The 25,208-nt window shown below is 46.6% G+C and overlaps 1 protein-coding gene across 1 annotated transcript; it reads left to right on the top strand.

Annotated features, from left to right (window-relative positions):
- Window positions 1-714: 714 nt before the first annotated feature.
- LOC101754062 lies at window positions 715-25,098 on the top strand. Its single transcript, XM_012844533.2, has 6 exons — window positions 715-808; window positions 1,132-1,381; window positions 1,767-1,851; window positions 21,840-21,979; window positions 23,691-24,116; window positions 24,422-25,098. Exons 1-6 carry the CDS (start codon window positions 715-717, stop codon window positions 24,504-24,506), a joined length of 1,080 nt encoding a protein of 359 aa, XP_012699987.1. The 3' UTR covers window positions 24,507-25,098.
- Window positions 25,099-25,208: the final 110 nt, after the last annotated feature.

The following is a 25,208-nucleotide window of genomic DNA, read 5'->3' as shown; positions in this document are numbered from 1 at the left end:
CTGGTGGGCCCATAGATGTATGTACGACAAGCCCTCGAGTACTTTTTAGTCAAATGCAGCAATTCCAGGTACTTTTGTAGGCTTTTCTGACTAGTTTTTGATGCTCTTCGAGTACTCCATCAGGTTGAGTCTTCAAACGTACTCGAGTACTACCATGCAGCTAGAATGTGCTCAAACCTTATTTAACTTGACCTTGAATTTTATATGGAAGTGCGACAAAAGTCGCACTCCATATGGAGTAGCCCCCGAGCCTTCGGTTGAATTGAAGAATTAGGCTGAGGGTCAATATGTAATTTTGCATCTCTTTTTCCTTAAGATCCAAAGAAAAAACTTTTTAGCCGATGGACACGTGGCACACAACCCTCGAGCCGTTACACGACTAGTTGGGTATAAGGGTTAATCACTGGTTAACGTGACCGTTCGCCGACAGTAATCTTATCTCTTCCGAAAATATTGGAAACTATCAGCCAGGTGCGAAATCTTCGGGCGTTTAGAAACGGAATATTCATAGTAACCTCGCTACTATTTTTACTGCGCTGTGGTTATAAATAACGGAGGAAAGCTTCCCTGCCATTTCACCTGTGCAATTTGCTCTTTCAACTTTCGCATTGTGGCCCTAGCACCGCCGCTGCCTGATCCTCAAGCTCGAGCGCCACCGTTCCCCACCACTTAGCCCCCAAGCGCATGTGCAAGAAGACCCTCGTGGCAGCACGGATGGGGAAGAAGGTGACTTCAAGCAATGCAGTAGAAGGCGGGAAGAAGAAGTCAGAGAAGAAGAAGGAGATCCAGCTGCCAGCTCCTAAATATGGCAAGACTGACTAGACGGCCCCGCCACTGCCCGCGTGTGCCTGGAAGAAATCCGTGCTGAAGGAGGCGGACATCAAGACATTGGTGGCAGCCAATCTGCTCCAAGGGCAAGACATCATCAATTGGAGAGCTGCATATGGCAACCTCTGGCCAATGGAGACATATGTCGACTAGACGGTAATATTCACCCACTTCATTGAACGCGGTTTCGCATTGCGGCTTCTGATTTCTTCCGCGGACTCTTGGAGCATTGCAAGCTAGAACTGGTTCACCTTAACCCCAACAGTATTCTGCATATCGTAATTTTTGTTCATCTGTGCAAAGCCTTCCTGGGAATCCAGCTGCATTTTCAGCTATTCCGCAAGTTCTTCGAAGTCAAGCCCCAGCCCAAGATAGAGCATAGAAAAGTAGTCGGCAGGGCTGGAATCCAAACGAGGGAGAAGGTAAAGGGTTTATACTTGGATTACGAGTTGATTGACTCACTCTTCAGGTGGAAGGAAAGGTCGTGCTACATCGGCAACCACGAGGCCAAGCTTTCCAAGGTGACAGGCCACCGCCCGATTTGGAACAACAGGTGGTTGGACAAGCCTACCCATGGAGACAGCTTGCAGCTACCCGATCTCCTGAAGAAGATAGCCAGATTCAAGCAACAAGGACTGACATGAGTTGGGGTGGCCTTTAGTTTCATGAAGAGACGGATTCAACCCCTGCAACTGCGGTGCACATGGGGGTACGACTACTCCGACCCCAATGATCCATCTCGGATGTCACCAGAGGACCTCACAATGGACGAAGTCATGGTGCGATTGAGGTGCCTTTTCAAGCATGCAAGCGAGATCCCAACAATCGTGCGAGAGCACTACACCACCAACCCGCCAAGTAGTGTAAGTACCCGTGGCCGTAGCCCTCGAGTACTAATTTTTGTAATTGTTGATGTTCTGACTTGTCTTCTTATGCAGGAAGATGTACACTTGTTCTGCTCCGCTCCTCCTCCTCCCAGATCAAATGGCTTTGATGCCGCTCTGCGCGTACACATGGCTGCAAGTGTACAAGGGGTAGTCGAGGAGGAGGATTCAGAGGAATTCTTGATGAGGACATCGTCATGCTGGACACGCACGAGTCATGGTCTTCCCTAAGTTACAATTCATCACCAACTCAGTCGTCGCGTTCGTTTTGGATTCAGCCGACACCCTTGCACAGTTTTGGCCATATCTCCCTGATACGACATCGAAACGAGGTGTTCTTTGATGTGTTGGAATGGGAACGACAATGCCGTTCTTTTGGTTTTGGTCCTTGCTCTGGAAGGTTCGTGGATCATTCTGTGTGACCATGACAAGGTGCTGCATCATAAGTTTTGGGCCAACTTAGCCTTGTATCGTGTCGGGCCTTAAGCCCAAGTTGTGGGTGCCCCCTTCCTGGTCGCCCCAACCCTAGTTCGCTCCTTTTGATATAAACTCAGTAGCGGCCACCTTAAAAACTTGGGTTTTGTTTAGTTCTAGTTTTCCTTTGAGAAACTGAGATTGGTTCGTTGTAACTATGGCGACAAGTCCTTTTACAGTGATCCAGGGCCCCTGTTCTTGTTCTCCTCGACTGTGTCGATTAGTCCTTTCGAATTGAGAGCTTGAACCCTTCTTACTTCATTCATCTACAATATTAGATTGCATGTTTACACTTTCTTGCTTGTGTCCTTCGATTCGCTTGCAGGGAAAGCCTTCTCGGTGAGGTCAATCAAGTTGTGCTAGGTTGATAACCAACGGAGCAGCGGTGTAGCGGTTGTAGGGATTCGAATCATGTATGATTAGAAGCTCAGATCATCAACGTCGAGTCTCCACCAATCGAATTGATCATTACCTTTTGGAAGATCGAGCCAGTGCTACATCAAGTGGTATCAGGATTCCAGGTTACCCGTGAGGTATACTATTGTGTTTCCCCGTTAGATTCAGTTCGTGTTCAACACCTATAGTCCACAAAAAGCCCAAAAATATTTACATTTTCTGTTATCCTATCGCCTTTTTAGCCTTTGCAATTTCCGTTTTAGATTCGCTTTGTTGAGTTTGTGTCCGTAGTCGAGTCTTGTTGCTGGTTTAGTGTGTTCGTGGTCGTAGTTTCAACCGCCAATCGCTATTTGATTGTTTCCGCTGCTATCCCATCCACCTTTACCCAAACAACAAGTTGAGCCCCCACATTAATTGACTTGCCCTGCTAGCCGCCTTGTGTGAACTCTCGCCGCGCAATCCCTAGATAGGTTGCCAGCCACTTTGTGTCGCCTTTGCATCGTAGCCCTTCTTGATTCATCTGGCGAATACCTAATTGTTGCATACCAGGGACGTTGGTGCCCCTATATTGCTTGCTGAGAAGCTTTGCTCAACGATGATCAGCGTTGGACGGATAGGGACGCTTTGCCCTAGCCGCCGCCGCCTTACCAGCCGCGTTGTGCCTTTCCGAAACCCTGATTCGGGCGACTTTCCTTAAAAAAGGCATAACTTTTCGCTCGGAACTCCGATTGATGTGATTTTTTTTTCGAATTTTCAGAACGAAAAGTTACACATACAATTCAACCCCTTTGGCTTTTTGCAATTCTTAGCTTTCCAAAAAACAATCAGGATGTGGGAGTTTTCAAGCCTCTAAGTTGTTGCACTGTTTTCAGCAAACGTGCCTGTTTTTTTTAGATCACATCACACCTCTATTTAAGGTGCAAATTTTTGTGGTTCCATCTTGTGTGATTCCTATTTAGAGAAAAATATAAAAAAATAGTTGAGAAAAATAAAAAAGTGGCTTCCTACTAGTCCTGGAGGGAAAATAAGGGAAAAGAATTAAAACAATTGCATGAGTTGCTGCTTGCTTGTTCTTTGAGTTCTATCCATCGTGGCTCATTCCATCTTGTTGTGCTACGTCTAGGGACATGTCTTAGTCAGCAACTGTGACTTGTACTTTGGATACTTATTGAACTTTGCTAATCTGCTTTGGCTATTGTTTTTCCTTGCTACCATATTGTGCCTGCCCAAAGCTCCACATATACTTCTGTCAGTACAGGTTCACCTTGCAACTGTTACACCCAAGCTTGACAACCGATTGTACCACCCTGTTGGCTTTGGTAAGAACACTTGCAAGACGGTAGTAAGCCATTTGAGATATTGCTTTCCACTTTCGCCACCACCCATTACACTTTCTTACTTGTGTCCTTCGATTCGCTTGCAAGGAAAGCCTTCTCGGCGCGGTGAATCAAGTTGTGCTTGGTTGATAACCAACGAAGCAACGGTGTAGCAGTTGCAGGGAAGATCATCAACGTCGAGTCTCCACCAATCGAATTTATCATTACCTTTCGGAAGATTGGGCTAGTGCTACATCAGTCGTGGCTACCCTTGTAGTCCCCGAGCTAGAGGTAGAGGCTGAAGCTGTTGGAGTGCTGGAAGTATTGGCCTCCATCCTGCCTTCCGAGGCGGGTCCGTCGACTAGCCACGCCTTGGTTCCTCTTGGTGCAACAATCACCGAAGAGCATGAGGAACCATGGATAGCTGAGGGGGTGAACTTGGAAGACATCCAACTCATCACTGACCTGCTGCTCACCATAGAAAGGGAGGTCATGATGATGGAGATGTACCGCCGTGTAGGTGAATACGCAGCTGTAAGACTCCTCCTACTTTGTCCATAACTTGAAATTAGTATTTGTATCTTGATACGAGTACTTGCTCTATTTTGCAGGATTTAATCAAATGCTCCCGCCGGAAGTCTGAGATGCTCTAGGGTTATGGCGACACTATAATACGAGCTGAGGCACTCGAGTGGGAACTTGCCAAGGAGCGGGAGTACTCATCTCGGCTGTTGATGAAATATGACGGCCAAGCCGTTGAGTACCGCAACACCGTGCAGCAGTTCAAGGAGGAGAAAGACCACCTCCGGAAGTGCAACAAAGCCTTGAAGCATCAACTAAAAGGTAATTGGTCTTCCTCCCATTAGTCGTCGAGTACTGATTCCACTTGGTAGTGCTGAATTCCCTTTGTGTTGTTCTTGTAGCGCTCAAGAAGATAAAGGAAGATCTCCAAGGCCAAGCCACTGATTGGCAGAACTCCTAATATAGGGCGATGGATTAGCACGAAAAATTGTTTGCTCTGTACGAGAACTTGGAGCACCACCTGGAGAAGGAGAGGATGCACACAGATGGAGAACTCGACTTGGTGAATGCCATGAAGACCATACAAGAGTGCGAGGCTGAGCTGGCGGCCACAAAGCTTGCTTTGAAGGAGCTAACTGAAGACGCTCAGCCCATTGTCGATATGGTGGAGCCCCCAGCGGAAGGTGTGGAGCCCTGACCTCTGTCGGAGGTACTCAATGAGGTGCCTGCCAAGTTTATTGGCTACGTCTAGAAGATAGTCGAGTCGGTCTCCAAACAGTTGCTAGGTTTTGTGAAATCCTTTTATCCGCAAGCGGATCTGGCTCATTGTGGAAGGGATCACAGAAGACTGCTCTGATGACCAATTCGAGCAGTACCTGTAGAAGGTGGCTCCTATCGCAAAGGAGGTAGTTAGTCACTTCAGTAGTATTATGTAAAGAGATGAATATCAGCTCATTGTAGTATAAATATGATATGAATAAAATGTAAATTATTTGAAGTCTTGTTGCAAGTTCTATTTATTGTCAACTTGTGTGTGTTTTTCTTTAGCGTATCTCACGGACTACCCTGATAACTGCTCGTACGATACTCGTGAGTGTCTGCGCACAAGGCTACTCTTGTGAGCCTCCTCAGATACACGATGTAGAGTACTTTTAGGGTGCGACCTCTTTCTGCGGAGTGCGAGGACTTAGGGCATCTGGGTAGTCAAACTCTTTAGGCACGTAGACTCTTTAGGATTTCTTCAGCTGGGCCTAGCATTGCAACCTCTGGGTTGTTTAGATGTTGTGCTCCCAAAAACCTAGAGCTGCAGACTTGTTATTAGAAGCCACGACTAGACAGACTTTGTCTAGATAAGAGCTCGGGTAGTCTAAATAACTCCGAACTTGCTGACGGCTTCTTTTCTGAAGGACGTCGAGAGGACAGATTTGTCCCATGAGCGGAATAACTCACAAAATACTTTTGTTGACTTGTATGGACGTGTGATTACAAGTTGTGAGTTGGGCGATAGTACCCGGGGAGCTGAATAGCTCTGTGAACTTGCTCTTGCAAGTCGCAATCAGGCAGAAGTAGTCGTTTTACGATAAAAAATAAATCTTCTTTATTAAATTATAATTATACAACTGAGGCCGATGGCCAGTTTACATGAATATATAAACTAAGGGTAGAATCGACAAAGTTGCTCGATATTCGATGAGTTGTCGACGTTTTCGCCAGATAGGTGTTGGAGCCTGTACGACCTAGGTCCAATGACCTTTGAGATAATGAAAGGACCCTCCCATGGTGAATTTAGCTTGTGCAGTCCCTTGGTGTCTAAGATACGCTTGAGGACCATATCACCTACGTTGAACAAATGTTCTTTGATGTTGCGATCATGATAGTAGCGGATTCCTTCAAGATACCTTGCCGACTGGCCGAGTGCTGCACAACAAGCTTCTTCGAGGCTATCTAAGTCTATACGCCTTGTTTCTTCTGTTGCGCCCTCCTCATACTGGTCGACTACTAGAGATTTCCACATGACGTCAGTGGGGAGAACGGCTTCTGATCCGTAGACTAGGAAGTAGGACGATTGCCCTGTAGGCTTACATGGTTGAGTGTGAAGCCCCCAGAGGATATTGGGTAGCTCCTTGAGCCACTTGCCACCTTCAGTGTTTCCAATGTCGTGTAATCTTTTCTTGAGAGCCTCTAGTAACATCCCGTTGGCGTGCTCAACTTGGCCATTAGCCCGCAGATGAGCGATAGAGACATACCGGACATTGATCCCGCTGTTCTCGCAGTACTCCCAGAACTCGTGGTTGTTGAAATTGGAGCCCAGGTCTGTGATAATGTGATTGGGGAAGCCGCAACGATGGACAATTTCATCGAGGAAGTCAAGTACCCTGTCTGCCTTGGGGCAAGTTACTAGCTTCACCTTGATCCACTTGGTAAACTTGTCGAGCACCACGAGTACTCGGTTGAACCCTCCAGGTGTTGTAGGCAACGAGCCAATCATGTCTAGCCCCCAGCATGCGAAGGGCCAAGAGGGTGGTATGGTGATTAGCTTGTAGGTAGGGACGTGTTGTTGCTTGGCGAAGAATTGGCACCCCTAGCATCAGCGGACTAGTTCCTCGACATCAGCAAGAGCTGTAGGCCAGTAGAACCCTACTCTGAAAGTTTTACCCACGATTGTTTGCAAGGATGCGTGATTGCCGCAGATGCCTTTGTGTATTTCCTCCAGTATGTCCTTGCCATCTTGTCATGAGACGCACTTCATGAGTACTCCAGATGATGCGCCTCGTCTATAGAGCTTGTCTTCGACTAAAATATAATTCTTACCACGTTGCGAGACTTGTTCTGCTTCTGTTTTGTCTGGAGGTAACTTGTTCTCCTTGATGTAGTCGACAAAGGGGGTTCTCCATTCTACATCAATCATGATAACCTCCCAGTCTGCTGCATCATGACCTTGATTGGTAGTTTTTGATGGCGCCGGCTCTGCTATGGATGGCTTGTGTCGTTCATGGACAAAAACCCCAGCTAGAACTTGAGCACAAGTAGATCCAAGCTTGGATAGGACGTCTACGACTACGTTGTTATCGCGGGCTACATGGTGGAACTCCAGCCCAGAGAACTTTTTCTCTACCTTGCGTACTTCCAGGCAGTATGCATCCATGTTGTCCTTGTGGTGATCTCACTCGTCATCGACTTGATTGATTACCACCTGTGAGTCGTCGTAGACCAACAATCGCTTGATTCTTAGCTAGACTGCTAGGTGGAGCCCATGCAGAAGCGCTTCGTATTCAGCTTCATTGTTGGATACCTCCCAAAAGATTTGCAAGACATATTTGAGTTGTTCGCCTTTGGGAGAGATTAAGAGTACTCCTGCACCGGTGCCCTCAAGCTTGAGTGATCCATCGAAGTACATGACCCAATGCTCTAAGCTCTCTGCCGGTTTTGGTACTTGATTTTCCCGCCACTCTGTCATGAAATCGACTAGTGCCTATGACTTAATGGCAGCTCTTGACTTGAATTCCAGGGACAATGCTCCGAGTTCTACTGCCCACTTGGATATTCTTCCTGTTGCATCTCAATTGTGGAGAATTTCTCCCAAGGGAAATCTGTGATGACGAAGATGTTGTGTTCTTGGAAATAATGTTGTAGCTTCCGCGAGGTGACTAGAGTATTGCGTATAGCAATTTCTGGACTAGCAGTGTGGCAGAATGTCCAACTTAAACTGGCTAAAGTGCGCCTAATCTCTGTCGGAATAGCAATTATTCAAAACACACTTAAAACAGTTTAAACCCGGTAGTCCGTCGAGTATCCCTAGGACGTCTCGAAACATCCACGACTCGAATCGTAGCCATACATCAGGATCGCTTCCGCGAAGGGAAAGCATCAACAAATATTGCATTTTTACATACATACTGGAGGTACAAATTATTACAAACCATAGATTGAAACAAACTTAGAGTGCAAGTTAGACCATTCTAAGAGTTTCAAATATAGAACAAGTCCGGGAGGTAAAGTAATTAAACAACTAGATTTCATTCTAGGGTATTTACGAGACCTGTAAAATACCCTAGTTCTTCGGGCCTTCCTTTTCGGTTGACCCCTCCTGTACATCTGAAAACAACAACAAGGGATACCCTGAGTATGAAGGTACTCAGCAAGACTGACCCGTCTAACTAGTATAGATAGATTTAACAGTAACATTTCAAGGAATATGATAGCTTTTTAGTGTACTGACTGACTCACATTTTTGCAGAAAGCTTACTACTTGTGGAACCTTAATTTTATTATTTTAATCATGATTAGTTCTTACCTAACCATTCTAGGTGAATAAAATGTTTTGTTGACTCAAGTGGAACTAAACATCATACAACAATATTAATTCAAGGAAAACATCATATTAAACTTGATTACTCTACGATGCTTAAGCGATGATCAAGAGCATTCATAACCGAGAATTGCGGCCATTCGAATCGATTTGTATTTTGCAGGAGATACTTAATCACCAGCCATGCATAACTGATCGGTTTGCGCATAACGACCTTTCGATTAGCCGTACCCAAGATGCACCCCCACATGGGACCCCACGTCTGGCCTGATCTCCATGTGAGTTTCAGGCTACGCCCCTGCCTTTCTTCCACACGCCAAGGACGGGTAAGAATATTTCCAATTAGAGAGCCAACTAACCTATCGGGCTTGCTGGTCCCTAAAGACAATAAGCAACCAGGTAATATCACTTGATCAGCGGTTAAAACTACGAACGAGCCTTAAACAGATTAGTTTTAGTGGACAAAACTACCATCTCTAGCTTATGTCCACATCTTCAAAATTCAAAGTCATTTCCTTGATCAACATGTATGACAATATTAACCTTAGGTGGTTGAGTAACAAAATTACTTCAAGGGAAATCCAAGCATTACTAAGCATAGAATGGTTACTAATTATTTTGAACAGATGGCAAAGATGTCCCATAAACAAGGTTGGATTATGCACAAGAGTAGGTTTCAATCAAATCCTAGACTTAATGCGTAAATAAGGAAATACCCTATAATTTGGACACATGAATAATAATTTCTGAAACTAGATAGGTGTAGATGCACCAGGGCTTGCCTTGGTTCAAAAAAAATTAGTTTCTTCGGAAGATCCTTCAACATAAGGAACCACCTCAATAACCTCCTCAAATTCCTGAGGTTCTTCAGAGAAATCCAAGAAATCCACTTTCGGAGCTTCAGGTTCTATGGTATGATGCATGCCATAGTTAGAATATGCAAAACTTTTTAAAATATTGACTATACAACTTATCTTCATGATAAAGTTGCAAGCCAACCTAATCTACCCATAAAAGATTAACCCACAAATTAATTTCTTAACTAACCTAACTTAAGCCTTTTCTTTTATTTAGAAAAGCATTATAATTAAATTTCTAATACTAAAACTTAATTCCTATGGATTAATAAGTATTTGCGAAGAATAAAATATTATTCAAAATTTTATACATTTCATAAAGGTTAAGTATTTATTTAAATACCTTAATAAAGGAACCTAAATAATTACCCAACTTTTTTATTATCTTTTCCTAGGGTTTAAGAATTTTTTATGCATAAAGGAAAATAAAATACACCTAATAAAGTTGGTTTCACTAAATTTGGATAATTCTATAAATTATAATGAATTAAATATGAAAATAGAATTTAAATCTAATTTCTAAAAGTCTTAAATCAATTTCTTCCTAAAACCCCCTTGGACACCTTCTGTTACTCACCCCCACCTTAACCCATCTCACTGACACGCAAGCCTGGACCTAAGCACAGTGTCCCTGGCCCAAACCGTCGGTTCACCATTGGGTTGAGACGGAAACTCGCCGCCGGCAAGGTCTCCAGCAACGGGGACTACCCAACTAGAGTCGCCTCGACCACGCGCATCTACTGGTGGTGTTATTGGGGTAGGTTGGCTAGCAGTAGAGGTGAACGGCAGAGGACAGCAGCGGAGCCGGCGACGCTAAGGTGCCCGGCGTGAACGGCGCAATGACGGCGACTCTCTGCCCACAGGCTACCTCTAGAGCTATGCCTCGACCTAAAATGCCTGGCGCTCGTCCAAACCAAAGCTCCCCGTAGCCGGAGCAAAGAGCTCGACTACGGTGGCCATGGCGGAGGCGCGCATGCGGTGGCGTAGGAATTCCGGCCAAGCCGGCCATGCTCCAGGCCAACAAGCTAAACTTAAACTATCTACGGCTCACGCGTGAGACACCCATACACTAAGACGGTGACCAAAGCTATGGCAACATAGCGCTCCACAACGGTGGCCTTACTAAAATAGAGAACTTGCCGGACTTGGGGAAGATGACAGCGGGAAGGTGCTGTGGTGGATGGGGCTGAACAACAACTAGTGGGATGGGTTCAGGATGTCAAGGTGGTGGTTCTGGTGGAAGGGAACGACCAGCAGTGGTGGGATGGTGGCGGAACTCGCCAGCGACCAAGGTGCGGTAAAAAGTGAGCGGCGTGGTAACAGGACAAAGATGGCTGGTGGGAGCGGTAATTTATACAAATTTTCACCGCCTCCTTGACGGCCACATCCTGCCCGCTTGCCTGGTTCGCGTCGCACGCCTGCGCCGGCTTGTGGCACAGCAAAACTGCCCTTGCCATAGGCGACAAGCAGCTGCATGGCAGCAGCTCAGCTCTGCACCTCCCCTTTTCTTTCCAATTCCGTGCAAACTTCAAACCAAACTTGCGTCCGATTTCCAAATCAAACATCACAATCTCTTTTAACCAAACTTGTGGAGGATCCTTAGGACTGCATTATATAGATTTGCATTTCTGGCAAAAGATCATTCTATCACTTGAATTGGAGCCCTAAAAATTGGTGCTGAGCACTATCTGTCAGTGTTTACTGAAAGTGCCATTCAGTTTTGTTAGACCCAATTTAAACAACCACTTGTTCCATTTTTGAACTCAAATTAAAATGTTGAAACTAACTTCTCCTTGTCCAAGAACCACTGTCAGTTGTTAAGCACATATCATAAATCCCATTTTGCATGTTTTTGTCCAACACCTGCATATAGGAATCTTTACAAATTTTTATCCCAAGTTGGCCATTTATTCCTGATTCAGAGCCCCAATGGTCTGTGCCATTCAGTTTCGACAGTTAACTTGAAAATAGTTCATCTTTCAAAATTTGGACTCCCAGCAAAATTTGAATTCCTTCCTTTCTTTGTCCAACAACATGTCCAATATCTTCGCTGGACATCCAAGTTAACTTGTGTTCCAAAATCTTACTCAGCTTAGATGAAAATTTCTTATGAAATCAATTTCAAAGTTGAATGCTCGTCACTATTTCAGACTTGGCAAATTTTCAGATAGGAATAGTAACTCAAGTCAACCACCTTTAACTATGCATTTGAGATGCCTATGACTTGAATTTTACTTCAAACTTGATTTCTTTGAAGTCTAAATACCTTCAAAGCTTGATTCCACATTTTTGTCAAATTTTTCCGAATTTGAACCTTGAATTTGAATTTTTGGTCATATTGACTTGGCCCATAATACTCTGTTTTTAATCCAAATTTTACCATTAACATCTTAGTGACCATTCTTAGGCTTTTAATAATACTGGGTGTTACAGGCGGGTACCTGATTTTGAAATCTGACAACACCTCGCCGACGAAGTACACGGGCCTCTGTACTTTATATACATAGCCTGGTTCTGGTCTTTCAATCACGATCGCCGTGCTGACGATATTGGTAGTCGCAGCATTGTAGAGCAACAAGTCTTCGCTAGGATTTAGCGCCGTGAGGACCGGTGGCTTTGATAGGAAGTCCTTCAATTGTAGCAGCGCTTGATTCGCCTCCTCGGTCCACTAGAATTTGTCTTGCCACTTGAGTAGTTTGAAGAAGGGTAGTCCCCGTTCTCCAAGTCTTGAGATGAATCTGTTGAGGGCTGCCATGCATCCAGCCAGCTTCTAGACGTCCTTGATGCATGATGGGGTGTGCATATCAGTGATGGCGGAGATCTTCTCGAGGTTAGCTTCAATCCCTCGGTAACTGATAATGAACCCGAGTAGTTTTTCGGAGGGTACGTCGAAAATGCACTTGGTTGGGTTTAGCTTCCAACGGAATTTTCGCAAGCTTGCGAAAGTTTCTTCCAAATCCGCAATCAAGTCATCGGGATTTCTGGTCTTCACGACCACATCATCCACGTACACCTCTACATTACGGTGTAGCTATTTTTTGAAGCACTCCTAGATTGCCCGTTGATATGTGGCGTCTGCGTTCTTCAACCCGAAGGACATTGTAGTGTAGCAGAAAACTCAGTATGGGGTGATGAATGAAGTTTTGATTTGGTCTTCTTCCTTGAGAGCTATCTGGTGATACCCCGAATAGCAATTGAGGAAGCAGAGCAGGGCGCATCTAGCTGTCAAGTCGATGACTTGATCAATCCTAGGGAGCCCGAAGGGATCCTTTGGACAATGCTTGTTGACGTCTGTGTAGTCGATGCACATCCTCCACTCATTGTTGTTTTTCTTTCGCACCAAGACGGCATTGGCTAGCCACTCTGGATGATAGACTTCTTTTCTAAAGCCCGCCGCGAGTAGTTTGGCCAGCTTCTTTTTTATTGCTTCTGTTATTCTTGGGCGAATTGATGTAGGCATTGTCTTTTTGGCGTAGCTTTGGGATCCACATTCAGTGCGTGCTCGATCAACTCCCTGAGCACCCCTAGCATATCTGATGGCTTCCGTGCGAAGATGTCTCAGTTGGCCCGGAGGAAGCTGACGAGCGCGGCTTCCTATTTAGAATCCAGCCCTAAGCCAATCAGGGTTGTCTTAGAGCTGTCATCAGTCTTAAGGTCAATGGCTTTGATGTTGACTTCACTTGTCAACTTAACCTTGGTTGCCCCCGACTTCTTCTCTGAGATCTTGAGTTCTAACGGGAAAGTTTCTTGGAGGCGACGAAGACTTGCATCATCGAATTTTGCACTTGAGTAGTCGCTGCTAACTCCACGGCTTCTGTGTCGCAGTTGTATGATCTCTTCAAGTCTCCGCGCAGGGAGAGTACTCCCTTGGGTCCTGGCCTTTTGAGTATTAGGTACACGTAATGTGGGATGGCCATGAATTTGACCAAGGCAGGTCTTCCAAGGATAGAGTGATAGGATGTTTCAAAATTTGCCACCTCGAACCGGATGTACTCTGTCCGGTAGTGTTCTTTGGTCTCGAAGGTAATTGGCAAAACCACCTGACCAAGGGGTATAGCCACGTTGCCTAGGATAATCCCGTAGAATGGAGAGTTTGTCAGGGTGAGTATAGCAGTAATGTCAAGGCCCATTTTCCTCAGAGTCTTGGCGAAGAGTACGTTGAGACCGCTACCGCCATCAATGAGTACTTTGGTGAGTCTGGAGCCCGCGACTACTGGGTCTAGGACGAGAGGGTACCATCCTGGGTCTGAGAAACTAGTCCATTGGTCCTTCCTGGAGAAGGTGATTGACACCTTAGACCACTTGAGGAACATAGGTGTTGCAGGTTCAATGGACATGTGTGACGACCGGCCCCAAATCTCCCAATTTAATCTTAATCCTAGCCCTGAGCACCTGTCTAGTTTTCCGCGCCTAAGTGTTCAGTTCAACCTCCCGACCGGTCCCGACCCCTGAGACCCGACCCCTCCCCGCTTCGCTCCAGTTCCGACCCCGCCAAACCCAGCCCACCGTCGGATCCTTCTAAGTCCTTAAAAACGTCCGTCCTATCTGACCGGTGGACCCGCGACATCTTTTTCCCCAGATCTTCCGCGACCGGCGCACTCAAGTTGCATGCCCGCTTCAGAGTCTCCCCGCCGCATGGCTCATCTTCTCCGACGCCCGCCGCTCAGCCTCGTCTCTGGCCTGCGACTGAATGGATTCTCACATTCCCTTCCCCAATGGCAGCGGAAGCCCCTCTGCAACCTTTCAGCAACACCTCGCCTCCCGCGCCCATCATCACACCGCCAGATCCCGGCCGCAGAGCCTGATATCGCCCGTCTTTTTCGTCACTTCGAACACAGTCGCGCCGCCTGGTCTTCGCTACCCGACAATTCCTCCTTCGCCAACCCCGACCACGGCAGCGACAGCTCCTTTCCCTGCCCTGTCAGAAGCCACCCGACAATCTGTTGCTCCGCGCTCACCCGCGCGCCCACGGCTGCCTGTCTTCTCACCTGTGCGCCCTCGATTCTAGCACCGTTAACCCGGTCACTTCCATCAAATCTACCGCACGATGACGCCCGCCTCCGCCAAATCTCAACCACCGGCATACCCGCTCCTGCGCCGCCCTGACGCCAGAGCCCAATGACCGCTGATGTCATCCCCGAAGTCCTGTACCACCGCCCTCGTCGCTCAATCGCCGCCCAGGCAGAGCACTCTATTGCTTCTTCCCCGGCCTTTGCGCCGCTCCCCTTCTCGCTCCTGCGCCGCTTCCCTTTCCCCGTCCCAGCCGCTATAAAAGGGAATGCGCGAGCCTGCCGGAGTTCCCTCCGCCATTGCTGCCTTCCGCCATTTCTCTTGCTCCCTGCTCAAGCTCCTAGTGCCACACACTAAGTTCCTGAGGAACTCTCCTCTCCGCTCCCCTCCGTTTTTCCCAAGCCACCCAGCCGCTTGCTCCTCCGTGCTGCGTAAGAGCTCACTTGTGATCCACAAGAAGCACCGCCGCCGCCGGAGCACTGCCGGACTTAGCCGCTGTTCAAAGCCTTAGTCCCTCCGCCCAAGTCTGCCTCTTCCCGACCCCAAGCTTTCCTTGTAGGAAGAAGGTAAGCTGCCGACCCCAGTCCACTTCGCCCGACCCCTCTTATCCGCCCGACCCCGGTTCCGTCTCGCCCGACCCTATCTGTTCCGCCGACCCCTATCCGCCTCGCCCGAGGGCTCGGCTGTGATCTTTTTCTTCAACCCGAGGGTGTATGTGTAAAACTTGGGAACCCTTCAGCGATTGCGTCTGAGGATCCCTAGTATACCACATCCTCTAGTTTAAGGATCAGATCATAAGTTCCTCTCCCGACCCTTACCTCTTGATCTCCACCAGCTCCCTTGAACCTCCCCACCCTCCTGCTCTTTGTCGCGAGTTTCCGGGCTCAGACTTGCAAGTGTTGCTGTTGAAATAACCGTTTATGCTAACTCTTGCATTGCATTCGTGTAGAGCTGCGCCTCGCCAACGGCTTCTACGAGCTACACCCGGCGCCAGAAGACGAAGCTGTAGCTGAGCTCCTACCCCCAGAAGCCGAAGCCGCCCCCGAAGTCGAGCAGTTCTCTTCCTCCTTGCTCGAAGGCAAGCCCCGGTTGCATGAAAACCCTGTGTTGTTTTCCAAACTTGCACATGCCTTCCTTAAAACATGCTTGTGCACTTACGTATAAGAGTTGTTTGAAACCCTAGATATATGGCCTAGTTCCTATGATTTGAACACTAGCTGTTGGACCGAGTAGCTGCCTTGCCTAACTAAGAGACGGTAAAAGCTGAGTGATTCCCTGTCACTCGCGAGTTGTAGGAGTTGGATGTCTACCTTTCTGTTACAACTATAAGGACGATGGACGGGGCAGGGTTTGGGTAACTCTTTGGTGGTCGGATGGTCGCCCCGTCTGTCTATGAAAACTTGCTAAGGCCCGACAGTGGTGGTGTTCGTGATCAAGTGTTTGAAAGTACTAACCTCATACTTAGTATGGGATGAGGAAGCCGAGTACCGGATTGAACCTAGACGTGAGCGGTCGCCCCATTGTTCTTGGAACGGAGTTTCCCCTGCTTGGTTGTCGCACGTGGTGGCAAGCGTGGTCACAGAACGGTAGAGGCCGGGTCTGTGGAACCTTGCACCAAAGGAAATGGGCCTGACACGGGTTAGGGGATTGATGGGGAAGGCCGACACAGGAAGCGACCTCCGGGTGCACGGATGTCGTGAGGTTAGGTTCACCATGCATGGTTAAAGAACTCGAATCAATTCGTCTGCCTCTCACAGTTTGAGACTGCTTGATCGCTATGTCACCCTGAGTAAATGAGGAATCTGATGATGACATGGTTTTGTTGATATATCTACATATCTTGTTTGGTTCTATGATTGCTTAGAAGAGGTTGCAAAAACCTAGACCCGTTAATGAATTTAGAACCGGAGCTAAAACTTGAAAATAGGGTTTTACTTAGCGCTTTTGGCAAACAAACCCCTCAGCCAAAAAGCCCTGCATGTCTAGAAGTGTGGAGTAGCTTACTCCTGTCGGTTAAGTCTTGTTGAGCTTAGTAGCTCAGCCTTGTTGTGGCTCCTATTTTTCAGGTGAGGTCGCTGCTCCCGACCCTTCTCCTGCTGGCACTTGGCCGCCCCAGCTCCCTCCGGGTTGGACGGTCGAGTGGGATCCCTCCTCGGACGGCGAGGAGAGGGATCTGTGATGTCCCGGCTGGCCTCACTAGGACGTCCGACCCCGACGATTGCTTCCGCTAGTGGTTTCATTTTCTTTTGTCTTTCTGGAAACCCTGTAAAACTCTGATGTTTATTTCGTAACCAAACTAAGTGGTTAAGTTGTTAACTCGGTGGACTTGTTGTACTCTCTGAAACCGCTCACCTTCGTGTGAGTCTGCTAAAATGGTCCTGTTCAAGTGGTTAAATCGGAGGAAAATCCGACGGCACTTCGTGTTTACTCGGCTTAGGCATGAGCGTCGCATATCAGGCGGCTAAATCATGTTTAACCAAGTAGATCCGAAGTGGATCCGCCACAACATGATCTCCTTGAGGGCTAGCTTCTGGGACCACTTAGTGGCAGTACCTGGTGTGCCGCCAAAGATGACGTTGATGGTGTTTGAAGGGTTCTAAAATTTGCGGTTGTCACCATCGTCTTTTTCTTCTTTGGCCTTGCTCTTGCCTTTGTTTCCATAACGTTCCGGCAGATCTTTCATGACTCTGCGTAGACTACAACAATCCATCGCAAAGTGCTTATGATACAGGTGCCATGGGCACTTCTTCTTCAAGAACTCACTAAACGAAGTCCTATCTTGATTCCTGCTGCCTTTCTTGGATGATTGTGATATTGCCGCAACAGTATTATCTAGCTTCCTCTTGCGTTTCTGACCTCCTGAGTAGTTATTTTGGTTGTCATTGTTGGGACGATCGTTGCGGTTCTTATCATTGCGCTGGCCATTATTCTGATTATTGTTGTTCTGGCTCTTGTTGCGACTAGAATCAAACCCCTCGATCTCTTTGTCTTCTTCATCCGCATATGCTTGTATCATGATCTTAAAATATTTGATATCTTCAGGGCGTCTTCTGTTAAAATCTTGGAACATCCGGCGGTCATAGATACCGTTCTAGAAGCAATCTATGGCGTCGCGCTCCGTGATGTCCACGATTGTGGCCTTCTTGTTGAAGAATCGACGTAGATAACTACGCAGGGTCTCGCCTTGCTGCTGTTTGATTTGAGACAAGTCTATCCTGTTGCTAGGATTCTGCATTGCCCCTACGAAGTTGTTGGTGAACGCCACCTTGAGGTCCTTCCACGTGTCGATAGAGTTCTTGTCTAATGACTCGAGCCAAGTGAGTGGCACTGTCTCCAAGCAGATGGGGAAGTAAATGACCTTGGTGTCATTGTTCCCTCCTACTACTTACTTACAGTGAGTAGCACCACAGCCATTGGACTAGATCCTGCTTGCCATCATACTTGGTGATACCTAGAGATTTGAATTTGTCGGGTAGAACTATCTTTCTTACTCATCTTGAGAAGGCGGGAAACCCATCAGAATCTTCTCCTAGGTGCTCGACTTCCTACTACGCTCGCGGTGGCGTCCATTACGAGCGTCGCGACTGGTGTTGATCTTTTGAAATAGGTCCCCTACTGGACGTTCAGGTTCTGGGTTGGATCCATGGTGGCCACGGCATCCCAAGGATTCCACCCGATTACCTTCTGCTCCGGCTTAGCTTGGTCTGGTGCCTCTAATTTGACTTGGTCTAGATTGAGTGCGCCTATGACTGCTGCCGTGCTGGGATGGAGTGTGTGAAACTGAGTGTATTGGGTTTTGCTGATCGAGTTGTTCGTATGCGCGCTCCACCAGCTCAGCTAGTTCTCTAGTGTACTTGTCTTGTGGCATTGCCCGAGTAATAAGATCAATGGATGCGACGGTGGTGAGAGGAGTACAATGTTGACGCGATTGAACTGCTTCAAACGTGTGGTCCAAGTTCATGATTGGTAGGTCAACTGTAAGGCGGCGACAACGCTCTACTCTTGCAGCGTTTCTTGCTTGCCGTCGAGTTCTTTGAGCCTCAGTTTCTTCTCTGACAACGTTTGCGGTGAGCTCATCCTGCGAGACGTCATCTAGGTGACATTCATGTCGCGGATTCCTTTCTGGTTGCTCTTTCTCTTCACCTTCTTGGGCAGCAACTAGGGCGAAGAGTTCCCGCTCCGGAGAATAGCTTCCCATGATGACCTCTGTGGAGCCATCTTCTTTGTAGATGGGCGATAGAGGAGTTCCCTTCTGGTACGAGAGAGTATCGAGGTAGGCTATAAGGCGTGAGTCATCATTCCTAGCGAGAGCAGGAGGCTTCATGTTGGGCCAGTAGATGAATCTTCTTTGTAGGGTTGATGTAATCACCAAGCCTTATTATGGACCTGATAATGGAGTCTCCTCGTCCGGGTCCGAGTAGTAGTTGGGGTCCTCGATCATATCCGAATTGGATTGTGATCAGGACATGGTAGCTTGGTAGACAGCACTCATGTTTTGAAGTCCGAATGGGAATCGATTTGGGTTGTAGACCGATTCATACGATGGCTTAGGCGCTGGCTCGTGAAAACTAGTGCGACTAGTGGGAGGAGTCGTGTTGTACTCAGACTCGTCCCTCCAGCCTCTGACTAGGTTAGAAATAAAAAAATCACCAAATTTCTCGACGAGATCCTCTAGTGCTTGGCGCTGGAGGTTGATGGCTTGCTGCTTCTTCTCTGGGGCAGGTGTGATGTGGCGGTGGAAGTTTCCAACGCCCCCTGCGACGCAAACCCAGGAGCCAAAGATGAACGTCGCACCCACTTCGAACGCGATGGTTGGCTTGATGATGACTTGAGCCATCGAGCTCACTAGTGGATTCTCAGCGAGAGCCCCTATCTGGCAGCCAGCTGTTGGTGTTTAGACCCGGCAACCTACCGAGGGGGTTCCTGAGGTAGTGTTTAGTGCATAGGGCTCGCCGAGATCAGGAACTCGAAGGTGAACTCGAACACACGATTTAGACAGGTTCGGGCTGCTACATTACAGAATACCCTACGTAGAATATTGAAACTACTGAAATTTATTCAGTGATGAATGTAATGTAAATGTTGTGTGTCATGCTATTGTTTCGGTAATATTTCTACCAAATAGTTAGCCTGTTATGTTTAGTCTCCTAGTCCCTATTTAGTCTTTACCATTGCGTGTGAGATCTTTGTCTCGTGTACACGGTACTGGCACTGCTGCTACGAAGATCTTTATCTCGCGTCCTAGCGTTTAGGCATGACAGAAGATCCGAGGCTTTCACGAATTGAGGCGTGTTCTGTTCGAGGAGATTAGTGACCGCTAGGAGGAGATAACAAAAATAAGTAGTCGACATTGCGACAAAAAAAGAGTGATTGCGCGTAAAGTAGTCATTAAGACTTTTTGCCTTTTGGCGAGGAGAGCGCGTCTTGCCGCGTATAGGATTTGTGCCTCCTAAGGGTGTAGTCGCTGCAAGCCTTCAGCACTTAGTGCACCAAACCCGTGGTTGTAGCCTCCAAAATTCGATGTACCAAGCCTGTTGACGGAGCTTCCGGCAGTGCACAAAACACGTGGCTATAGCCTTCGTAATTCGGTGTACCAAGCCCATAACTGTCGCTCAACATGCCCCAGGAATAATTAGCAAAGTGTAGCTCTGGAGTGTAATTTATGTCGAGAGGCGTACACAAAGAAGTACTCGGCGCGTTGCTTTGCATGTGGAAAATAAATCAGGAAAATTATATAAAATAATTAAAATAGTTACTTAGCTTGATTCATGGACAACTGTTGACGAAGCCGTAGCGGTTGTTGATGAAGCCAACTAGTCGGAGTCGATTCCGACTAGTTGCTGATCATGTGGAACTCGCCCTCTACTAGTTTTCTAGTCGAGACGAGTAGTTGAAATAGTCGTCGGCAAGTCGATGTGACTGGACGTTGGTGTAGTAATGCTCGCGCACATCTTCAAAAAATCTTGAAGCTTCCTGATGTCTTCTTTGGTGTGCCCATAGCAAAATTGCATTGTACTCCAAAGGATCAGGATCGGTGGCGTTGGCCTGCATGCTTCTAGATGCACGTGCAGCTATGAACTTTTCTTTTTCCGTCTCGGACCAGTGATCTGTTCCGTTTTGGAATCGATTTATAGAGGACTCACCGTCTTCAAAATATTACACCAGATGCTATGCTGTATACATTCGACTCGATGTCTCCATCCGAAACTTGTCGGATTGAACTTGGAATTGGCTATGATCCGATTGTTTTCTAGGATTTCTCGTTTGTGTTTTGAATTGGAACTTAGCGACATGCTTCTCCTCAAGTAGATTGATTTTGATGATGAGATCCTTCAAGCCCGCATGATGATCTCGACGATCACCCCTACCTGACGCGCATGGCAGATGTCGGTGTTTATACCCGACAACCTACCGAGAGGTATCCCGACATAGTAGATTGGTTGGTAGGGGATCGTCGGATCTGGAACTTGAAGTTAAAAGCGAGGACATAAGACACGAATTTATACAGGTTCGGACCACCAGAGTAGCGTAATGCCCTACATCCTGTTTGGGATGTTGTATATTGCGCCCTGCACTTGGGTGTTGTTTGGTGTTGAGGATTTAGTTCTCTGTTGTGGTTCTAGGAGATCTTCGCCTACTGATTTAGGAACTCCTGCCCTTCTTTATATACTTCAGGAGGCTAAAATTATTAGTCGGTTATAAAAAGAAGTCCTAATAGGATTATATGATACGAGTTCTAGCAGCATGAATCCATCTGCTTTCTCCCTTACGTAGGTATATTCCGTAGCCCTTTAACATGCGGCCACGCAAGACATCCAACGGGGTTTTCTTGTTTTTCTCGGTTACAATAACAGCAAGTTGGCAAATAATATTTACAAGCGGGTTTTGATGTTGTAGGTGCTTGTACTTTTAATTTATTTTTAATGTTCTAGATGTTAGAATACTTTAAACTTGGCCTAATTATAAATAGTTTGACTAACGTCGAGATGTACGGGCATAGCCGTAAGCCGTAGTATTTTGGCCAACATAGAAAACTTCCCAGTACAGCCCAACGCAGGGTCCAAAATCGAATGGGCATCAGGTCAATGCGTGCGACGCCGAGTACAAATCCTTGCTTGCGAAGTTGCGAAGCCTCCACGACAAGTCCACGGCGCTCCGGTTACTTCACTTTACCCTCGCGGCCTCGCTCACACCGCCGTCGCCGAGAGAGACCCCTCCCCTCCCATCCCCACAGCAAATGTAGTCGTCGTCTGCGTCCCCCGCCGCGGCGGCGAAGAAGAAGCAGGGCCCCAAGGCGAAGAAGGGCGAGGCGAGCCCGAGGATTTACTCTGTGGTGGAGGTGGATCCGGCCCTCGAGGACCCCAAGCTCCTGGAGGCCATCAGGTATGCATATATGCATACGCATCAATCGCTCCAGCACCTTCCTCACCCGCCAGCCGTTCGACGAGAGGGCCCAGCCCCTCGTCTTGTTGTTAATTTTGGTTGCAAAAAGATCCAATCTTGTGCCGTGATCGTGTCACCCTATGAGTAGCGCTAGTGCTACCAATGGTGCCTCAGCTCAGGTCTAGTCCCTGCGTTCTGAGCTTCCGATTGCTGTTCAATCTAGCTTGTTTGCTCCGGCCATGTGCAGTGCAAGCTTTCGGCTTGCGCGCGTGCTTCGGATTTATTGGTCCAATGATGATCAAATTTTGTCTGTGTTGGGCTGTTGGCGTGCGCAGCGTGCTATATGTGGTCTGTGGATATTGCACGGGGCTGGAAAGCTATGCACGAGCCCTCATTTTATCTGACATGGATAGCTGGAGTTGGCGTTCCGTGAAATCCCTGCACCGAAAATTGCTGTTTTTGGACTCCCTACTCAGGCAGGCATGGTAGTGAAGTGACGGTACCGAATTGGTACCTAAAGTGTTCAGTAAACACGATGCTTTCAGTTTCAGGTGGTTGCATATATTCACGTCGTGTTCTCTTGCAATCTACTGATTTGGTCCTTGAGCGCTGACAATCCTTTTTCTAATCCCGTATTTGCATTCCATTCAGCTTTTCAATCGGATATGTCATTTTTTATATTTCCACGCACTTTGTGTGATGAAATCTTCGGGAGGGCATTTGCTAATTGCCACGTGATTGCAGTTGCAATATTACATTGGTATACTTGATCATCATACGGATCCAGTGATGTCTCTACAATGTAGTAGTTGTTAATGTGCTTGCCACGTTATTTTGTACCAATTTGTTGGTGAATCAATAAACGACTTTCCACTTTTTGTTCTTGTATTATGGTCAACCTTGGCAAAATCAGATTTTGTTTAGTGTTTACTTCTTATTTTTGTACATGGGTTGCAGTTCTACATGACGGCACGCTATTGGTACATATGGCTAACCTTCTGCTTTCTATAATTTTCAAATTAGCTGTGAACTTGTTCGCATTCATGGTTTATGTAATTCACCATGTAGAAATAATTGTTCCTAGAGTTTTGGTTTTGAGTTGTGGCTGCAGTTTAACATCTAGAAAGATCAATATGACTACTATTTTCTTCTGCTTATCTCGATCCAAATCATATTTAGAATTTGTTGTGCGTGGACAGAGGGTCACAGTAGGTCAAGGTGAAGGTGAGCTGAAGGGCCATGAATTATCGGACCATCTAGTTCTGTTCCATTTTCTTTTATTGTCTTTTTATATTTTCTGTTGCTTCACATTCATAAACTTGATCCTACAATTCATCCCATAGTCAACGATCCACATATCTTGGGATTGCAAACCAACCTGTGAATTTTCATCGTTCCGAGGAGGTATCCCCTTTCTATCCTAATTTTGTCAAGTGTTGAGATGCCTTCTGCGACCCCATTCCTCAGACACAATTGACGTGGATATTTTTGTGACTTGGAGCTGCCTTTTCCTTCAAATGGGACAAGTGATGGATAATATTAACTCTAAGAAATTATTGAGAATATCTTTTTGGTTCAGTGAGGAGTTGAATCTAGTTATCTTGCTTGTTCTATTTAGGTTGTAAACATGTCACAAACAACATTTATTCAGCTACTCATCATACTTGTTTTTTTTCTTATGTTTTGATGCTTTACTTTTCCTGCCTCTTAGGGAGAAGAACAAGGATGCCTTGGCACATGCCCTTGATCCCAATCGTGGACCCTTAAAAACCAACAAGGCCAATACAGCTGAAACAGCTTGGTACTTCACCAGCGGTCCTCATCATGTGACTGGTAATCTTGACCTACTGACTGATCTCACTCCAGTGATTGATCGTTGGACACAATGCACACTAGGAGTAGGGCCACCATGGCAGGTCCTGGCCCGTGGATCAGTGAACATCAATGGGATCATTCTCCATGATGTTTGGTTTGTTCCAGACTGTGGTGTGAACCTGGTATCCGGTTGCCAACTTGGTTTGATGTGGGTAGATTCTGATGGCACGTTTTCCATCATACGTCATGATGCAGTGGTGGGTAAAGGTCATCATATGGGGGCTGCTGGATTGCTAGAGTTAGATTTCATCAATCTCAAAAGGTATACACCCACAACTTGAATAAGTTATATTTCTTACACAACTTGTACAGATTTTGTAATACCAAATGCCCCCATTATTGAATGTCTTCTGAACTAACTCAGAATATGCATAAATCTAATCACAATGTTTATGAAAATAGAGTTAAGAATAATTTCAGCATCATTCATTTGTAAATAACCAAGCAAATATGACCCTCATTAGTGGTTGCTGAATCAGTTTTATCTGAAAGAAATTTCTCATACCATTTGAATTTCAAGATCATAATATTTCAAGACAACCTGACTCGTTTTTGCTGTATGATCAGTGGAGCTGTTTGGTACATTGCTTCAAATGTGAGCCAGCACATGACAGGCAATCTGCATCTCCTCACTGACTTCAACCCCACCTGACCAAGCCATACCGTACAGACACACATAGGTGTGAGGCTGCAGGTGTGCGGCAAAGGATCAGTGAAGACTGGACAATTCAGCATTCCCAACGTATCCTATGTCCCAGGCTTAGGTGAGAACATCATCTCGGTTAGCCAGCTTACTGACACTGGTTACACCATTGCATTTGGCGCTGATGGATTCACCGTTAAGAACAAGAAGAATGGAAAAGAAGTTGGCTCTGGCTCTTATGGCAGGACGAAGCTGTTTCACCTAGATTCTCTCATGATCAGCATTAGCAAGTGACTGCATCTTGCAGTGGAACCTCCCGATTCGATCTTCGGCAAGTCTAAAAGAGATGACACTTGATGTTTTCTTGCTGCTGCAGTTAGGGGGTGTATCTCAGATAGACCACTTCAGTTATGCAAGACGATCTGATCAATTGTGTGGTGAGGTGGCGTTGCAAATTTTCTCTCAAGCAGCTGTTGGATTACTATAGATGCATTTAAAGCTGAATATGCATCACCTTGTTAATAAATCTAAGAGAAATGCTTCTGGCACGTGCACGACTCATAATTTCGTGGTGTGCATTGCCGTTGATGCAAAATCAAAATGTTTTCTTGCCTTTTGGCAAATGCTCAAATTGCTAGCTCACTGTTAGATCATGCTTAGTTTAACACTATCAGAATGCAATGCATCGACGCTCATGCAAATGCAAACCAT

This window comes from Setaria italica, chromosome III, assembly GCF_000263155.2.
Source record: "Setaria italica strain Yugu1 chromosome III, Setaria_italica_v2.0, whole genome shotgun sequence".
NCBI lineage: Eukaryota > Viridiplantae > Streptophyta > Magnoliopsida > Poales > Poaceae > Setaria > Setaria italica.
Note: the sequence above shows the minus strand (reverse complement) of the source record. Positions and strands in the feature narration are given on the sequence as shown.

Bases quoted from the DNA above. Each gene is read 5' to 3' on its own strand.
- LOC101754062 (XM_012844533.2), top strand. From the start codon at position 715: ATGGGGAAGAAGGTGACTTCAAGCAATGCAGTAGAAGGCGGGAAGAAG. The intron at 1,852-21,839 runs GTGTACAAGGGG...CAGCAAATGTAG, and splicing joins GCGCGTACACATGGCTGCAA to TCGTCGTCTGCGTCCCCCGC. The intron at 24,117-24,421 runs GTATACACCCAC...CTGTATGATCAG, and splicing joins GATTTCATCAATCTCAAAAG to TGGAGCTGTTTGGTACATTG.